Source organism: Chelonoidis abingdonii, chromosome 2 (genome assembly GCF_003597395.2).
Source record: "Chelonoidis abingdonii isolate Lonesome George chromosome 2, CheloAbing_2.0, whole genome shotgun sequence".
NCBI classification, from domain to species: Eukaryota; Metazoa; Chordata; order Testudines; family Testudinidae; genus Chelonoidis; species Chelonoidis abingdonii.
In genome coordinates this window covers 2,015,454-2,033,458 of record NC_133770.1, presented here as the reverse complement: position 1 = coordinate 2,033,458, position 18,005 = coordinate 2,015,454, and the positions used below count along the sequence as shown (strand labels likewise).

At 57.0% G+C, this 18,005-nt stretch overlaps 1 protein-coding gene across 1 annotated transcript in view; it reads right to left on the bottom strand.

Moving 5' to 3' along the window:
- Positions 1 to 3,692: 3,692 nt before the first annotated feature.
- Positions 3,693 to 18,005, bottom strand: part of LOC116830634 (uncharacterized) — a 40,924-nt gene continuing 26,611 nt past the window's right edge. Inside the window, exons 6-10 of the mRNA XM_075063418.1 lie at positions 16,629 to 17,165; positions 12,452 to 12,712; positions 8,329 to 8,455; positions 5,413 to 5,523; positions 3,693 to 5,294 (exon numbers count right to left, since the gene is read on the bottom strand). Coding sequence (XP_074919519.1) covers positions 3,910 to 5,294; positions 5,413 to 5,523; positions 8,329 to 8,455; positions 12,452 to 12,712; positions 16,629 to 17,165 — 2,421 coding nt within the window. The 3' untranslated portion in view covers positions 3,693 to 3,909. The remainder of the gene's footprint in view (positions 5,295 to 5,412; positions 5,524 to 8,328; positions 8,456 to 12,451; positions 12,713 to 16,628; positions 17,166 to 18,005) is intronic.

The following is an 18,005-nucleotide window of genomic DNA, read 5'->3' as shown; positions in this document are numbered from 1 at the left end:
CTTTTGGAACCTCAAGAGACTCTGGAGACCAGCCTGGCACATGCATTAGCCTCAGCAGCCAGCACGTCCCTGCCGGGAGCTGCATCCGGGACCCTTTTCTCGCCAGCCCGCCAGTTCTCCTAGAGCCTTGTAGTTGTTGGGCCAGGATCCGACGGAGACGCTTCTCTATCGTGCTGTTAGCAGGGGCTGCTGCTGCTCCCAGCGACGGGAATTCGTCTGCTCTGGGACCCAGTGGGTCACGCTCAGGGCTCCATCTCTGCTCCTGGGCTTCCAGATGGCTCCAAACGCCTTCCCTGTCCTCACTGGCTAGGAGGCTGCACCATTCTGCTCTGGCGCAGACCTCACCCCAGTGAGGGATAATAAATCACTTCCAGGCAGGGCTAGCACGGGGGATCATCCGACACTGCAGCTAAGCGCAGAAGGCAGCTGTGTTCTGGGCCACGGACTGGCTACCAGCTGGCTTCTGAGTGTAATTCAATTCCTGCTCCCTCTTGCCTGGTGTTACGTGGGGCTCGTCCCCCTGGTGTCCGAGCACCATTAACCAGACCTGAACGGCCTGGGATCCTGCTCTTCCATAGGTCCCTCCTGCCCGCCGGCTTTGTGCCTGCACTTGCAATTGGTGGGCATGCGTTCTTCCTCCGTCCCTAGGGCTGGCCCCTCCGCTGGAGACGGGTGGCGACACGGGTGGCTGCTCTCTCTGCCCCAGGCACGGTTCCACCCCAGCATCCAGGGGGAAGCGGAGCCTCCCAGAGCTGGTGCAACCCCACTGCAAAGGGCAGGCCAGCAAGAGCAGGAAGATGGGCCTCGAGGGGCAGGGCCCAGACACCTGTCAAGGTTCCAGGGAGCCCCACGGTGCCCGAGAGGTTGGGGGGCAGCTTAGCCTTCAGTGAACCTCTCCCCTGCAGGGATTTCTCCAGCACACTGACTTCTAAGCCCTAGCTTTAACACTGGGCTCTCAAACTATTACAAAAATCAATTGTGATTAATTGCGAGATTAAAAAAAAATTGCGATTAATTGCAGTTTTAATTGCACTATTGAACAATACTAGAATACCATTTATTTCAATAATTTTGGAGGTTTTCTATATTTTCAAATACGTTGATTTCAGTTATAACACAGAATGCAAAGTGCACGGTGCTCACTTTATATTATTATTTTTATTCCAAGTATTTGCACTGCAAAATACAAAAGAAACAGAATTTTTCAGTTCACCTCATACAAGTACCACAGTGCAATCTTTTAATCGCAGAATTGTTTTTTGTTACATAACTGCACTCAAAAATAAAACAATGTAAAACTTTAGAGCCTACAAGTCCACTCAGTCCTACTTCTTGTTCAGCCAATCGCTAAGACAAGCAAGTTTGTTTACATTTGCTGGTGATAATGCTGCCCGCTTCTTATTTTACAATGTCACCTGAAAGTGAGAACAGGTGTTCACATGCTACTGTTGTAGCCGGCATTGCAAGGTATTTACATGCCAGATATGCTAAAAATTCATATGTTCCTTCGTGCTTCAGCCACCCTTCCAGAGGACATGCGTCGACAATGAAGAGACTGCACTACAGTACTTGTGTGAGGTGAATTGCAAAATACTATTTCTTTTATCATTTTTACAGTGCAAATATTTGTAATAAAAATAAGATAAAGTGAGCACTGTGCACTTTGCATTCTGTGCTGCAATTGAAATCAATGTGTTTGAAAATGTAGGAAAATATCCCAAACCAGTTACAATAAATTTAAACTGGCATTCTATTATTAACAGTGCGATTAAACTGCGATTAATCATGATTCATTTTTTTAATCAAGTTAATTTCTTTTGAGTTAATTGTGTGAGTTAACTGTGATTGAGTGACAGCCCTGCTCTAACACAGCATCTTATCATAGAATCCTAGAATCTCAGGGTTGGAAGGGACCTCAGCAGGTATCTAGTCCAACCCCCTGCTCAAAGCAGGACCAACCCTAAGTAAATCTTATGACAGTCTATGGGTACGTAGCGCGTACAAACCAAGGAGGGATGATTATTCAGACTGGACCTGGGCATGACTAGGAAGAGCAGGATGTCACAGAGAAAGGTGAGCTGTGGATTGAATATCAGAAGTAACTTCCTGGCAGCGAGATGCATGGGCGGGAATGTCAGCCAAGGGACAGGGCGGGAGCCCCACCGCTTGGAACAGGACTGGACAAGGGGCTGGAGATGTGCTGAAGGGAAACAATCAAGCGCTAGCCCCTGGGAGAGAGACCGAATGATCTAACAGGGCTTGTCCATCTTTAGTTCTACAATGCTGTGACTCCTCTGTCCACACGTGTTCTACAACAGAGACTCCCACTTTCCACAGCCCTCCGTGTGTCTCTCACTGGGCAGCAGGCTGCGAATCTGCTCCATAAGTGCTAAATATTTTCCTTCTTGCTCTTCTGGGTCTCAGGCAGGGCAGGTGGACGCTTCTTGGCTGCCTGATGCAGGTACATGCAGTGCTAAGCAAGTGACAGGGTGGGATGGAGCAGCTGCTGGGTTCCGCCTTCCAGCCCAGACAAAGGGATCTCTAGGATCTCCAGCACGGCTTCCTTGCACCCCTCTGCTAGCAGGCTGCGGGTCTGTGTACACAGCACAGGCTGGGCCTGGCCAGCGAGCCTGGGTAACGATGGTGCTGAGTGCAGGGACGCAGGGGCTTGCGTGCAGGCAGGACAAGCCAAGCCCAGCCCCTGTGGATGTTCTCAGTCTGCTCTGATGCATGCGTGGTGCTGTCTGCACTACTGTTGTTACGTGAGCAACCTGGAGACAAGCCAGATGGGTACAGAAGCCCGGGCGCAGCCTCTGCGGTGCAGCCATCCCCAGCGCATGGCAGGGAGGTGGGGAGCAGGTGGCACTGGGCCAGCCCCTCGGGACACTGAAATGGTGCGGCCAATGCAGCAGCAGGACACACACAGGGCAGCGCAGGGTCAGGCTGTCACAGCAGGGTTATTTCCCGTCTCTGCAGCGTCTCTCCCGCTAATGAGCATGGACTGTTTTACAGGAGAACTGACCCGGGCTACTCAAGAATAGCCGGGCTGTCTTTGGTTTCTGTCTCACGCCAGCACTGTTAGCAGGACCAGCGCCAGTGTTTTTGGCGCCCTAGGGGCACAGCCATTTTGCCGTCCCGCGCGCCGGTCCCACGGCTCAGGTGGACCTGCTGCAGGCTTTCCCACGGAGGGTCCGATGGTCCCATGGCTCCGGTGGACCTGCTGCAGGTGTTCCTGCGGAGGGTCCGATGGTCCCGTGGCTCCGGTGGAGCTGCCGCAGGCATCTCTGCACGAGGTCCACCGGAGCTGCGGGACCAGCAGACCCTCCGCAGGCACGCCTGCGGCAGGTCCACCGGAGCCGCCTGCTGCCCCCCCAGCAAAATGCCGTTCCCTAATAATCCTGGCGCCCTAGGCAATTGCCTATGTCGCCTAAATGGAAGCGCTGGCCCTGTCTGTCAGGGCCGGCTCTAGTTTTCGCCACCCCAAGCAGTGCACCGAATTGCCGCTGCGGGCAGCGGGGGCAGTCCCTGTGCCCTTAGGGCGGCAGGCACGTTTCCGCGGCAGCGGCAATTCAGCGGAAGCTTCTATGTTTAGCTGAAGCTACCCAGGACAGCTAAACATAGAAGCTACCGCCGAATTGCCGCCACCGCAGAAACGCGCCTGCCGCCCTAAGGGCACAGGGACTGCCCCTGCCGTCCAGCGGCAATTTGGCGCGTTCCTTGGGGGCAAAACAACAGGGACTGCCGCCCCTTGCAGATTGCCGCCCCAAGGACCAGCTTGGAAAGCTGGTGCCTGGAGCCGGCCCTGGGCACTGTGCTGCTGAGGGTGCTGCTGGATTAACGACTCCCATTGCACAGGACTGGAGGGGTTCGGACTGCGCTTGTGAGTGACGCTTTCCCTGCTCTCGGCAGTCAGATGGTTTCTTCTGGGCGATCCCGCGGGGCCGGCTCTGTGTGTAATTGTGCAGAAGGTGTTTTGTCAGGCCCAGGACTTACTCTGCCTGTGGCACAGGGGAAGCCGCCGGGTACTGGCGGCTGGAAGGTCGCTGCGTGTGCCGAGCAGTCAGCAGGCTGGCCCTGCTGGGGCAATAGGAGCTGTGGTCTCCCCAAGCTGCTCTCCCCACGCTGAGCTCTCCGGAACGGCCCTTGCCGGGCATGGTGGCTCGTCTGGTGCATGGCCATGCGCTGCATATGATTGAAGGTCTTGCCGCACTCGGTGCAGATCAGCGGGGCCTGCCCCGTGTGCACCCGCTGGTGGGTGAGCAGCACCTTCCTCAGGCGGAAGCTCTCCCCACACTCGGCGCAGGCGAAGGGCCGTTCCCCGGTATGCAGCCTGACGTGCAGCTTCAGGGTGATCTTGTCCTTGAAGCTCCTCCCGCAGTGGGAGCAGGCAAAGGGGCGCTCTCCAGTGTGGATGCGCTGGTGGCTGACGAGATGGTGCTTCTGCGTGAAGCGCTTGCCGCACTCGGCGCAGGTGAAGGGCTTCTCGCCAGTATGGGTTCTCCGGTGGATCACCAGGTGGTGCTTGTGGCTGAAGATCTTCCCGCAAGCCTCGCAGGAGAACGGCTTCTCCCCGGTGTGCACGAGCTGGTGGATGCTCAGCGGTGTCTTGTCCTTGAAGCTCTTCCCGCACTGGGCACAGGAGAAGGGCCGCTTGCCCGTGTGGCTGCGCTGGTGGCTCAGCAGATGATGCTTCTGGGTGAAGCGCTTGTCGCACTGGGCACAGGGGAAGGGGCGCTCGCCCGTGTGGGTGCGGCGGTGCGTGATCAGGTGGTGCTTGTGGTTGAAGATCTTCCCGCATTCGGTGCAGGTGAAGGGCAGCTCCCCTGCGTGGACCCGCTGGTGGGTCAGGAAGACCTTCCTCAGCCGGAAGCTGTTGCCGCACTGGGCGCAGAAGAAGGGGTGCTCCCCGGTGTGGGTGCGCTGGTGAGTGGTGAGGTGCTGCTTCTGCGTGAAGCGCTTCCCGCACTCGGCGCAGGCAAAGGGCTTCTCGCCCGTATGGATCCGCTGGTGGATTATCAGAGCTGTCCTGTCCTTGAAGCTCTTCTCACAGTCTGGGCACGCATGAGGCCTCTCTGCCACCCTCCCGGTTCGTCTCCCCTGAAGGTCTCCGGCCTGGGTTCTCGGGTTCTGGTGGGACCCGCTTTCGCTCTTGCAGCTCTTTAGTTCCAAGAGCTGGAGACCCTTCTCCCCCACTATTCCGGACACGGTCCTCCACGGTGCCAGGGCTTCGGGATCTTCCTGACCAACATATCCCTCTTCCTGCTCTTCCTTTTTAATGGTGATGCCAACACCTGCTGGAGAGAGGAGAGAGCCCAGACATCATGTCGTCCGCTGGAACAAAGGCAAACTCCTCATACTACAGAAGGGTCACGGGATGGGCTGTGTCCTTAGGGTGTTTCCTTCATGACTCACCTGAGCAGGGGCTCGGGGCTCTCCTCTCTCTCCAGCCCTGGGGCTCCCGCACACACGGCTCCTCCCCACGCTCCATCTGACAAATGATCTCTGGTTTGGCACCCGGACACCCTGTGCAGGAGGCAAAAGTCACAGCTCAGTGAGACAGGTTCAGAAGAACATCAGAACGGCCAGACTGGGTCAGACCAAAGGTCCATCTGGCCCAGTATCCTGCCTGCTAACAGTGGCCAATGCCAGGTGCCCCAGAGGGAGTGGACAGAACAGGGCAATTATTGAGTGATCCATCCCGTCGCCCATTCCCAGCTTCTGGCATTCAGAGGCTAGGGACACTTAGAGCATGGGGTTGCATCGCTCACTGTCTTGGCTAATAGCCACTGATGGATCTACCCTCCAGGAACTGATCTAGTTCTTTTTTAAACCCACCTATAATTTCGGCCTTCACAACATCCCCTGGCAGTGAGTTCCACAGGTTGACTGTGCGCTGCATGAAGAAACACTTCCTCGTGTTTGTATTAAACCTGCTGCCTGTTTATTTCAGTTGGGGGTCCCTAGTTCTTGTGTTATGAGAAGAAATAAATAGCACTTCCTTGGTCATGGTCTCCATACCATTCCTGATGTTACAGACCTCTATCATATCCCCCCTCAGTCCTCTCTTTTCCAGCTGAAAAGTCCCAGTCTCATTAATGTCTCCTCATATAGAAGCTGTTCCATCCCCCTGATTATTCTTGTTGCACAGGGTGAGTGGGTTTCCCCGGCTGCCTCTTAATTCCTGAAACCCTCCCTGGGTCCTGAAAGGCAGCGAGTCCGACAGTGACCTGGATCGGAAATGACACGGGAGGGCCGTGCAGTGTTGTGGTAGCCGTCTCGGTCCCGGGATAGTAGAGACAAGGTAGGTGAGAATATCAATTCAGAGCCCAGCTTTCGAGCTCCACAGAGCCCTTGCTCGGGGCTGGCAAACGTAGGATGAGTCCAATCAAATATTACCTCACCCACCGTGTTTCCCTGGAGGGTGACACGTTCCAGCAAAGCTCAGCATGTCAGCCCCCGGCAGGAGGGTTTGCATTCGCTCTGGTTAAGCTGTCTAGGTTCCTTTCAGTGATTCCCCAATGCCTGGCCCAGGTGACTATACAGACGACCGACACCAGCCAGCGACAGCCACACACTGATTTTAACCCAAGCTGGTTAGCTGGAGTCACTAGGGGGATGTTTCAGAGTGAGGAGGGGACAGGGAACGGGGCAGCATTCGAATTCACATCACTGAGGTCTGGTCTATGCTAGAGAGCTGGGCTGACACAAGGCAGCTTACGCCCCCTCATTATGGCAGGGGCTACACTACGGCTTCAATTCACAGAGATTATTTCTTGGCTCCCCTCTCCCCCCATTAGGGGCTTCAGCTGTGTAGCTGGGGATCTCAGGACCGTAGCCCTGCAGAGGAGCCGCTGCAGCCCAGGACTTTAGCCCCATGGGAGGAGGTGCCAGGGCTCAGGGCTTCAGCCCCACAAGGCCTGCAGGGACTTGGGGCTTTAGCCCCACGGGGGGCAGAGGGCGCAGGGATTTTAGCCCTGTGGGAGAAGATGCTGGGGCCTGGGGCTTTAGCCTGTGAGGGGGCACTGGGGCTCTGGGCTTTAGCCCTGCAGGGGGCATTGGAGCTCGGGGCTTTAGCCCGTGAGGGAGCATTGGGGATCGAGGCTTTAGCCCTGCAGGGGGCACTGGGGCTCAGGGATTTAGCCCATGAGGGGGCACTGGGGCTCGGGGCTTTAGCCCTGTAGCAGGCACTAGGCTCAGGGCTTCAGCCCCATGGGAGGTGCTGGGGCTTCCGTGGGTTTGAAAGTGTTGCTGGGAGTCTGCTTTGGCTGAGTTTAAGCCCTGGTCGACACTAAAGTTTCACTCTGCGATGTAACTGCCCCACTTTGCCGACTTAATAACGCCACCTCCACGAGCGGCGTAGAGTCCAGGTCGATGTCGTTAGGTCGACCCAGCGCCAGTGCAGACACCGCGTTGTCACTGGTTTTCAGGAGCCTTCCCATAATGTCCCATAATGCCCCACAGTGGCAGCACAATTGATACAAGTGCAGACACGCACACGCAATGTGATTAGTGCAGCGGCTGTATATCAGTGCATGTTAGATTGACTTAACTTTGTAGTGTAGACGTGGCCTGCGAAATATAAGAACCTCTCCTTATATTCAGCGTCAGAAACATCCCTCGGCCGATGCCCATTTGGGATGCCAAGACACACGGAACATGACAATACCGTATCCCTCTCGCCAACGAAACCTGCCCCACTCCAGTGCAGGTGTCCTCTGCAGGCTGTCCAGTGGATTCTCCACATAGGGGGCAGCACCTCGGGACAGCTGCCTGATGGAGATCACAGTGGGCACACTGAACCCCGTCTCCTTTCCTACTGCACAGTCAGTCACAATTTAAAGGGGCTAACGATGCAATGGGGATTTCCTCTAATTATTTTCTTGTACTTTACCCAGGTCTCTCAGAGGAAAAATATTCCACACCTCTAAAACAACCTGCTGGTTCCCCTCAGGGGGGCAGAGTTAAGGCTGTGTGGGAAGTGTCTCCTGAACTCTGCTTTTGTGACGTTTGTGGTTGAATTGTGACACTGATGCTCTTGGAGGGATAGGTAGAGGGACCTCCACAGGTCTGAGTTTGGGGGGATGAATATCTGAGTTTTTGGGGACTGAAACTCTCCTGTTTGGGAAGGCGGGGAGGAGCTCCCAGCCCTCCTGGGCACCTGCAAATTAATTCCATAAGAACAATGCTCTTTGCATTTTTATTTTGCAAAGGGTCTGCAAACTTTCAGGATAACGACCCTTAACCAATCTTGGGAGACAGACTTCTCAAAAGTGCCAGGAACCATCTTTACACAGACTCTCGGTAACATGAGGAAAAGTGTCTCTTTACCCAAGGAGGCGATGAGCTCGTAATTCTCCTTCATCACATCTTGGTACAGCTCCCTCTGCCATTCCGCTAACTCTGCCCACTCCTCCGGGGAGAAATAGACTGCAACGTCCTCAAACGACACTCGCACCTGGAAAACAAGCTGCCTCATTCAGTACCTCCCACCACCTGGAGTGCTGACTGCCATCCAGGCTGGGGATATTCCATGTGTCTGTGTCACAGCCCTAACTGAGGCCTTTTTTATGTGCCTGATCAGAAACAAAGCTGGCTACACATGGATCAAGCAGGTTAGAAAACACAGGTCAGAAGAGGGCTCACTAGTGCTCGAACCCCATGAGTTATAGAGAAGGATGTTCATAGAATCATAGAATATCAGGGTTGGAAGGGACCTCAGGAGGTACCTAGTCCAACCCCCTGCTCAAAGCAGGACCAATCCCCAACTAAATCATCCCAGCCAGGGCTTTGTCAAGCCTGACCTTAAAAACCTCTAAGGAAGGAGATTCCACCACCTCCCTAGGGAACCCATTCCAGTGCTTCACCACCCTCCTGGTGAAATAGTGTTTCCTAATATCCAACGTAAACCTCCCCCACTGCAACTTGAGACCATTGCTCCTTGTTCTGTCATCTGCCACCACTGAGAACAGTCTAGACATTACATCAGCCATGCCACAAAGGGGGCCGATAAGGTTCACAACACGCCTTTTAGACATGGACCGTCTCATCCTCTCTGTGTGTGTAGTGCCCAGTGCCTTGTGAGTGCTGCCCTCTGGGAAACATTAACAATAGCAGCGGCTGCCTCCAAAATGCCCTTCACATATTAATGAATGGCCAGGTTCACCCCACTTGTGTCCTGCTTACCTGGGCTGGTCCAGGCCCCAGCCCAGCAAATGACCTGCCTGAGACCTTCTGGGCTCCAGACACGGGCTTTAGAGTGGTTCAATCAAATGAAGGAAAAACCCTACCACAGGAATCCCCAAGGAAAGGCGACTTCCAGCTCCCGGCAGGAGTCGCATGAACTTGATGTGGCCATGGTTTGCATCCACTTTCCACAAGTGTCCATGACAGGGCAAGGCCCAGGGAATTCCACCCAAGGGCCTGGTTACCTCCCTTTCTGGTAACTGGAGGGCCCATTCCAATTACCCCTGGGGCTGGGCGCTCTACGGAGACACGGCTCCACTGGTGCTTCTGCTCAGCGTCAGGGCTTCAACCCCACAGTCCCCACCTCAGAACCGTTTGGTTAAGGTCGCTGCCTCCTCGACCCATATCTGCGGCTGAGCACAGCAAAGGGAGCTGGCGAACTGCAAAGATTCTTTTCATTCTGTGCAAAGGGAAGATGGTTCCATAAACGTTTCTGCATCGAGCCCTCTGGCCTTTCCTGCTCAGCTGCACTATTTATTTTTTTAACCCTTTCGACTTTTCCCAAAGATCGTCCCTCCAGCCTTGGTGTTTCAGAGCAAACATCCCTCTTTATTCATGATCAGCAGTAACAGGTGGAGCACCGTTTATCTAGCGATCCCAAAGCACTTCACTTAGCAGGTAGCACGGTCCCTGTTTTGCAGATGAGGAAGCTGAAGCATGCTGGGAACTGATTCACCTGAGTAGGGCCCATTAGCCTGACAATAGCTCCCTCACTCCAGAGTTCACTGTGTCTCCTGGCTGGCTTTATCCGCCAGCAGAATCTCTGCCAGGCCCCGGGTCTGACTCCCCATTGCCCTGCCCCAGTGTAACGTTTGCAAAGGGAGTGCACAATGGGCATAAGCTGCAACTGCTCCAACCGGGTGACTTTATACACCTGCTTGGCCCCGGTGTAAACGGCCGCACATGAGACAGCAGGACTCAGACTCAGAGCCACAGTATCAACCTCATTCTAATTTATACACATACAAATCGTCCTGCACAGCCATGCAGACAAATAGAAATGAGGTTGTGTAGCGCCCGGCCCCCTCTGCCAGTCCAGTCCTGGCCACCACCCCGGCAGATCCTGCAGCCTGGGTTCAGACCAAACTCCCACTGCAATCCAAGGGAGATCTGACCAGAAAGGGCTGCAGGAGTGACCCGGCGATACTGGTTAGGGCTCTAAGTTATTTTGAAATGTGCCGAGCACTGGGGCTTCCAGCACTTCCCTCATGGAGACAATTCTCCTGTTAGTGCGTCTCAAGGAGGCACACAGCTCCCAGTAACGTCAATGGAGACACTGCGTCTAAATCCCATACTCTGTGTCTAAATCCCATAGGCAGCTTTGAAAATCTCAGCCTAAAGTCTAATTTCAGAAGTCCCTACTGGTGAGCCAGACCCTGTGTTTGGGGGCTTTGAGCCAGTTTTCAGTTCTAAGTCAGTCATTGCAAACTCATTTTTCACCTAAGATTTCACACGCACAACTAAAACCCAACTGGATTTATAACTACTTCATCGCCTACAGCTAGTCGTTGGTTTTTAAAAGGCCATTGAGTTTCTTGTGCAGGATTTATTCATAGATTCATTGTTTGGAAGGCCAGAAGGGACCAGTCTGATCATCCAGCCTGAGCAGATTGGAGAGAGCCCAGCGGAGGCAACAAAGATGTTTCGGCGGCTGGAGCACATGACTTATGAGAAGAGGCTGAGGGAACTGGGATTGTTTAGTCTGCAGAAGAGAAGAATGAGGGGGGATTTGATAGCTGCTTTCAACTACCTGAAAGGGGGTTCCAGAGAGCATGGATTTAGACTGTTCTCAGTGGTACCAGATGCCAGAACAAGGAGCAGAGGTCTCAAGTTGCAGTGGGGGAAGTCTAGGCTGGATATTAGGAAAACCTTTTTCACTAGGAGGGTGGTGAAGCACTGGAATGGGTTACCTAGGGAGCTGGTGGAATCTCCTTAGAGGTTTTTAAGGCCTGGCTTGACAAAGCACTGGCTGGGATGATTTAGTTGGGGTTGGTCCTGCTTTGAGCAGAGGGTTGGAGTAGATACCTCCTGAGATCCCTCCCAGCCCTGAGATTCTACGATTCTATCTCTTGCACAACACAGACCAGAGAATTTCTCCCAGTGATTTCTGCATCAAGTCCATATTTTGTGGTTGAGCTAGGGCATATTTACTAGAAAGCCATCCAGTCTTGATTTAAAGACTTCAAGTGATGGCGAATTTATCACGTCCCTTGGTAAATTATTCCAATGGTTAATTGCCACATTGCTCAGAAATTGCACCTTGTTCCTAGCCTCAATGTATCGACCTTTATCGTCCAGCCACTGGCTCTTCTGCCTTTAGCTCAAAGAGCCCCTTCTAGTCTGTACAGAAACCCCTGCAGCCTGTGAGTCCGGATTGCCTTGGTGCAGTCTGAACACTTCTTCCTGCCTCAGGCCCACACTCTGCAGACTGGTACCACGATCCTTTCTCCGGTCCTTTCCACATGCCCGAGTTTGTGCTTTAAAACCTGTCCTCCAGCCTCTGAATAATGTCATGTTACTTCTGTGGGGCTCTTGGAGGGGCTCTCCCTGGTGTGGCGCCCAGCGCGATCCCACCAGCGCTACAACGGGATGATCTGTCCCCTGCTCTGCTCCCAAACCGGAGGCCTCTGCAGATGCAGCTCCGAACAGCACTGGCTTTCACTGCCAGGGCCCCCCAGCCCTGGCACATCCCTGTCCAATGTGCTGCCCAGGGCGCCCCTCGGTCTCTGTGGGAGCGGAGGGGTCCCAAGCCGCCCCTGCCAACGACTGTTCCGGGTCTCAGGGGGGATTCTCTGCAGGTCTCCAAGCCAGGCTTGTTAGCTGGGTTTCCCTAGGGCCCGGCTTGTCTCTGTCCTGCCCGCAGGCGGCCCAGCGGGTCCGGGAGCAGCAGGCTGCGCTTCTCCTGCCTTTTACACCCTTCCCCGATCGTTAATACCGAGGGAGCCCAACGCAGATCCTCCAGCGCCCCCCGGACTCGGCTTTCCCGGGGCTTGCGGGGACACTCCCCCCCCGGAGCCCCCCACCCACAGAGCCCAGCCCCAGCCGGGTTCGCGCACCCAGCGTCCTCGGGCTCCGGGGGCCAGCGCCTGCCGGGCCGGGCCGGGCGGGGAAACACGGGCTGCGGGCCCGAAGGTGGCTCCAGACCGCGGGCAGGGCTCTTGTCCGGCCCCGCCCCGGGCTCCCATCGTCGCCGCGCTGCGCTGCCTACCTCGGCCCGGCCCCCGCCGGGCATTGTCCCCCGGGCTCGGCGGGCAGGCGCCTCGGGACGAAGCTCGCCGAGCTCCGGGCTCCGTGGCTGCGCGCCCCCGGCTGGGCGCAGGGCGGCGCAGGATGCGCTGCGCTGCGCTTCGCGGGGGCCGGGCGGTGCGGGCAGCGGGGCGCGGCGCGGGCACGGGGAGCCCCCGGAGTCGGGCGCAGAGGTCTCCGGCTCTCCAGGGCAGCCGCGCAGGGGGACCCGGGCACCCTCCGTCTGCGGGAGGGAGAAAAACTACAGCTCCCGGCAGCCCACGGCGCGGGGCCGCCTCCCCCTCCGTGGCCCGGAGCCTCCCCCGGCTGGGTCCTAGCAGGGCCCCTCTCCCCGCACACAGGCTGGCGGGGCGGCCAGCGGCGAGTGTCACCCCCCGGGGCCCTCCGCAGTCCGCACCGCAAGCGCCTGCCTGGGAACCAGGCTGCTGCGGCGGGGAAAGGCGCAGCCCCCCAGCTCCTACCCGCCCCTGGCTTCCTCGCAGCCCGCGGGGGCCTGGCCCGGAGGAGGGGGCTTGTGCGCGTCTCCTGCTTCTCTGGGCTGGAGGCAGAAGGCGCAGACGTGTGTCTGTGGCCGGGACACTGCACATTCCGGGCTGGCCGGCCCTGGGGTCCGGGGAACCCTCTGCTGATCACCGCGCTGTCAGGCCAGGCAGTGACAGTGCTGAAGGGAAAGAGGAAGGGAGTTTATTCAAAGGCTACGGTCTGGTTTTGTTAATCGCTGGGTAACTGAGCCCCTGAAACCCACTGTGGAGAAAAGCTCTCGGTGTAAAATACCCAACACCGCTGGCCCTTTCAGTTAAGGGCTGAGCAAGCTCCCAGTTAAGGGCTAATCCAGCCACAGGTCTAAGAGCTCTAGCAAAGCGCAGACAGGAAACACCTCTCCTTTGTACAGGGAACAGTAATTGTTAACAATACAGATAGTTGGGTTTGTGCTGCCCAGGGAAAGTGCCTGCTGGGTTTGAAGGTGGGAAACCAAGACATCTTGACATACTTATGTACAGGGCTAGGGTCTTGGAACAGGTAGGTCCCACTGACACGGGAAAAGGAGGAGAGAGCCCTGGAGGCCAAATTTAGAGATTGAAGTCCAGGACCTCCATGGTGGCATTCTCGGAGAAGCTCCCAGTTCCACAGCAGGGCCAGTTAGACAGGCAGAGCTGCAGGGTCTCAATGCATGGAGGAGACGATGGTGTAGGGAGGAGGGGTTTAGATTTAATAGGAACTCAGGAATTTTTTGGCAGAGGAGGAGCCTATGCAGGAAGGATGGGCTCTGTCTCCACTCAGACCAAAGCAGAACCAGATTGCTGGGATGTAAAATTAAAAAGATCCTAGAGCAGTTTTTAAACAAAAGGCTGGTGGAAAGCTGACTGGTGTGGAGGGGCATATGGTTTGGACAGAGACGTCCCTTAGGGGAGGATCTGTTAAAGGGGATACTCTGTACCCTAGGAAAGAGGAGAGGACAGAAGCCGATAAAGTACAGGTAGGAACTGAAGAGAAATAGCCAAATGAAAGAGTCCCATTCAGTTCCATCACATGAAGGCAAGCTAAATAGTGACAAATTGCAGATGTGCTTATATTCAAATGCTAGAAGTTTAAATACTAGGATGGGTGAACTAGAGTGCCCAGTATTAAATAAGGATATTGATGCAATAGGCATCACAGAAGCCTGTTGGAATGAGGATAATCAATGGAACATGGTAATACCAGGTACTGTGATGGGGCAAGGCCAGATGGCTACAGTAAAGTACTGAGAAACAGGTATGTTAGCCTATTGGCATCCCAGGGGTGGGCGGGCGAAGCCCGCCCACTTCTAAAGGACCTCCCCCCAGCCTAAGGGGAGGATCCACAGGGCTAGAACACCAAATAAGTACGTGGGACAACTAATGAAAAAAACAGGATCAGGATAGGTCATAGGGCCTAAACTAAGGGAACCAGGAATGGGGAAACCGGCACGACCCCCGGAAACGCCCACTGCGCCTCAAAGCGTCAAGGGAGCCAGTGGAACGCCGCCCAGAGGAACTCTGCCCGGATGCGTGAACAGACGGAGGAACGGAAATAAGCCTGCAGTCGCAGGAAGTCCCGACGCCAACCTCCTCTCGCCTGGTGGTTGTAGAATGCTAGTTTGGCCAGGGCCAAGAGGAGGTTGAGAAGGAGATCCCGCGACTTCGTGGGCCAACAAAGGAGGGATGCATAGATAAAAAGGTGAGGGGAAGTGCAACCAGAAACGTAAAAAGATATCAGGACGAGCGGAACAGGGGCTGCAACCTGGCCGCACCCAAGTAAACGTGCGCCAAAGGTATCCTTCACGCACAGAAAAGGGCAAGGGTGTCGGGACAGGGGTGAACCGCGCAAGTACAGCACCGCGTGCTCACGGCCCATGAAGAGCCGCCAACTGACATCCCCAGCGGCCGCGGGAACCAGGGCAGAGTACAAGCTGGCCCCACCGTGGGCTTCTCAACCCTTCGAGATGGCAAGGAGTCCCGCATTTGTATCGGGCGGGAACACGAGGGTGAGGTAGTAATGGGTGTGGAGCACAGCGTTGTTACAGATGTTTCCGGCGCGGTCTGGAACAAGAACCGGCTGCACATCAGTGAGCCGCTTGCAAAGAAAGGTGGGGGCCGATTGGGTCCAAATCACGGGGCAGGGCCACTATAAATGCCATGGGCCACGGGGTGGAGGGTGGGCGAGGCTGCCTCATCGTAGTAACCCCGTCCGATGGTAAGCCCGAGCAGCAGGCAGCAAAGCGGCCCTCACCTCCCGAAGTACCGCGCGCTGGGAGTATGAGTCGGAGAGCCCCATGCGCCCGAGCGACGCGTCAGGGATCCACCAATCTCCGCTCGTGCCAGGAGTCTTCCGACCTGGTGACTCCCGCCAAGACAGCCTCCGGCGCACCGCGGGGACTGCCGCCAACCTGACACGAAGCTGGGGATTGTGTAGCAGGCTCGCGAGGAGTCGGCCCCCAACGGGCACCAACGACCTGTCGCGAAAGAAGAGCTTCCAGGTCCCGGAGGAGGTCTGGTAGAAGACCGGCAGCCCGGAGAGGTCTCGCGGAAGACCTCCGATGGAGGTAAAAAGAAGCGCCGTCGTATCGGAGCCCCGGAAGCGGCGAGGAAAGCGTGCGCCAGTAACGCTCCACGCCGACCTACCCGCACCATACAGGACCTCTGCAGGGCCTGGAGGCGAAGACACGGACCTGAGTGCGAAGGCACTTCAGGCCCCTGCCCCTTCCTCCAGGGGCAGGTGGAGGACCCCTGCAGAGAACCAGTGCGTCCCTGGCCAAGAACTCCAGAATCCTCACCGGAGGTTGTCAGGAAATCCCGGGCCGGAACGGGTTAGCCGGTACCACAAAGAGCATGACAGGACCAAGTTGATAAGCCACCTATGCCGCTCCCCCGAAGGGAGAGGCACCGGAGTAAGTCCCGTCCATTTCCGGAGGCCGCCCCGCCACCTACTGCCCTCCAAACCGTGCAGTTGCCCAGCCGAGACGGATGCGTGCAGAGAGGTAATCCCGAGAATAGAGCAGCGGACAACCGCGCTCCACCGGATGGCCTGAAGCGCGGTGGGAGGAGCTCGCCTGCCCACTCCGTCACCGGCACCAGCGCCAGAGCTCTTACCCAAGTTAACCCGGGCGAGGAGGCCGCCGGTACACAGCCTGGCAAAGCCTCCACCCGCGCAAGTCGCCCGGGTCCTGGACCACGAGAGCACATCGTCAGCGACGCCGACAGGACCAAGCTGCAGCCCGGCTCCCCGAGCAACCAACCTGCAACCTCTCGCGGGAGGAGACAGAGAAGGCTCGATCGCCAGGGTACCAGCTGGCCCCGAGAGGGGCACCCTGCCGCACTCCCCCTCGCCGAAGCTGCCGGACTCGTCAGGGCCAGTTGAGCCTACTCAGACACTCCGCAGAAGCGTACAGCACCTGAGAAAACCCACAAAACGGGTCCGAACGAACGCATCCTCGCAAGAGTACCCAGGAGATACCCGTATCCATTCTGTGCGAAACGCCTTCTCCTGATCCAGGGAAAGAGGGGCGAACGACAGACCATCCCTACACCTAATTCCAGAAGGTCCCGGACCAGATACAAGTTATCAAAGATAGTGCGGCCCGGGACGGTGTATGGTCTGGTCTGGATGGGAACACGTACGCACAGCACGGACCCAGACGTAGCGAGATGGCCTTTGCAATGATTTTGTAGTCCGTGCGAGGAGCGAGATCGGGACGCCAATTCCGTAAATCGGAGGTCCCCCTCGTCGGCAATAAGGCGAGCACGGCTCGCCTGCACGAAGAGGAGGAACCCCGCTCGCAAAGACCGCCACAGACGGTGACCAGGTCCTGGGCCGAGAACGTTCCCAGAGACACGCGGTAGAACTCCACGGTCAGCCCGTCCATGCCGGAGAGTTATTGGTGGGATGCGACGGAGGCTTCCGAGAACTCGGCAGAGTGAGAGGAGCTCCAAGCCGGTCCCGTCGCCCGTGACGACCGTCGGGAGCCCGTCCCAGAAGTACTCTGCAAGCGTGGATCGGTCGGATCCGGGAGAAAGGGCCGGCGTAGAAGGCCCTGGCCGCTCCCGCACACTCCGCCGGGTCCGTGAGGGGGGTGCCGTCCTCCAGCCAGGAGGCAGGTAGACGTGTTCTTGGCCCCCTCCTTTCTCCAGGGCGTAGAAGAAGCGGGACAGCGTCCACTCCCGAAGGGAGGCGATGCGGGATCGAACAAAAACTCCCCGGCCCATGGTCCTCGAGGGCTCGAAGCTCCTCCGCTTCTCCCGGCACGCTCCGCAGAGGGATGGATCCTCGGCGCTGGCGCCAACGCCTCTCCAGCTCCAAACCTCAACGCTCATCTGCCTATGGCCGCATCCCTCCGCCGGCTGGCGCCGCCGGGTTGATCACGCAAGAAGAGCCGGGCCGCACCTTCCCCAGTATCCCGACCAACCGCCGCGCCGAGGAAAGGCACGCCGCGCGCCTCGCCAGGCAGCCAGATACCCCGGAAGGAACCCACTAAGCCCCGCAACCTCCAGCAAACATTATAAAGTGGCCAATACCGCCCCCCAGGCCTCCCGCGCAGAGACGAGCTGTCCACGGTGGCAAGATGGTGATCCGAAAAAAGGGGCCGGCCGAACGCGGAGGAGGGGCCCGTAAAAGGTGGAAACGCGATAGATAAATGCGGTCCACCGGGAGTGGCACGACCGATGGGCCTCCACCCCGGACGAAGGTGAACTGTCGAAACGTCGTCCGGGTGGTGGTCCGCGCCAGGGCGTAACACCAGTGGAGTGCGTTCGACAATCTCCCGAGGACGTCCGCGGCCGGCTGGGCACTGCTCGGTCCCTCGAGGGTCCCGTTCCTCAAAGGGTGTATAAAATCCCCTCCCAGAACCAGGCATCACGAGGATCCGGGGAAGCCGAGAAGGCGACGCCTGTGAAAAAATGCCCTTCCGGTCGATCGGGGCATAAGATTGACATAACACAACCCTCCATGCGGAGAGGTGCAGCAGCGGCCAGGCCAGCCTCAGCGACCCAGCACCTCGG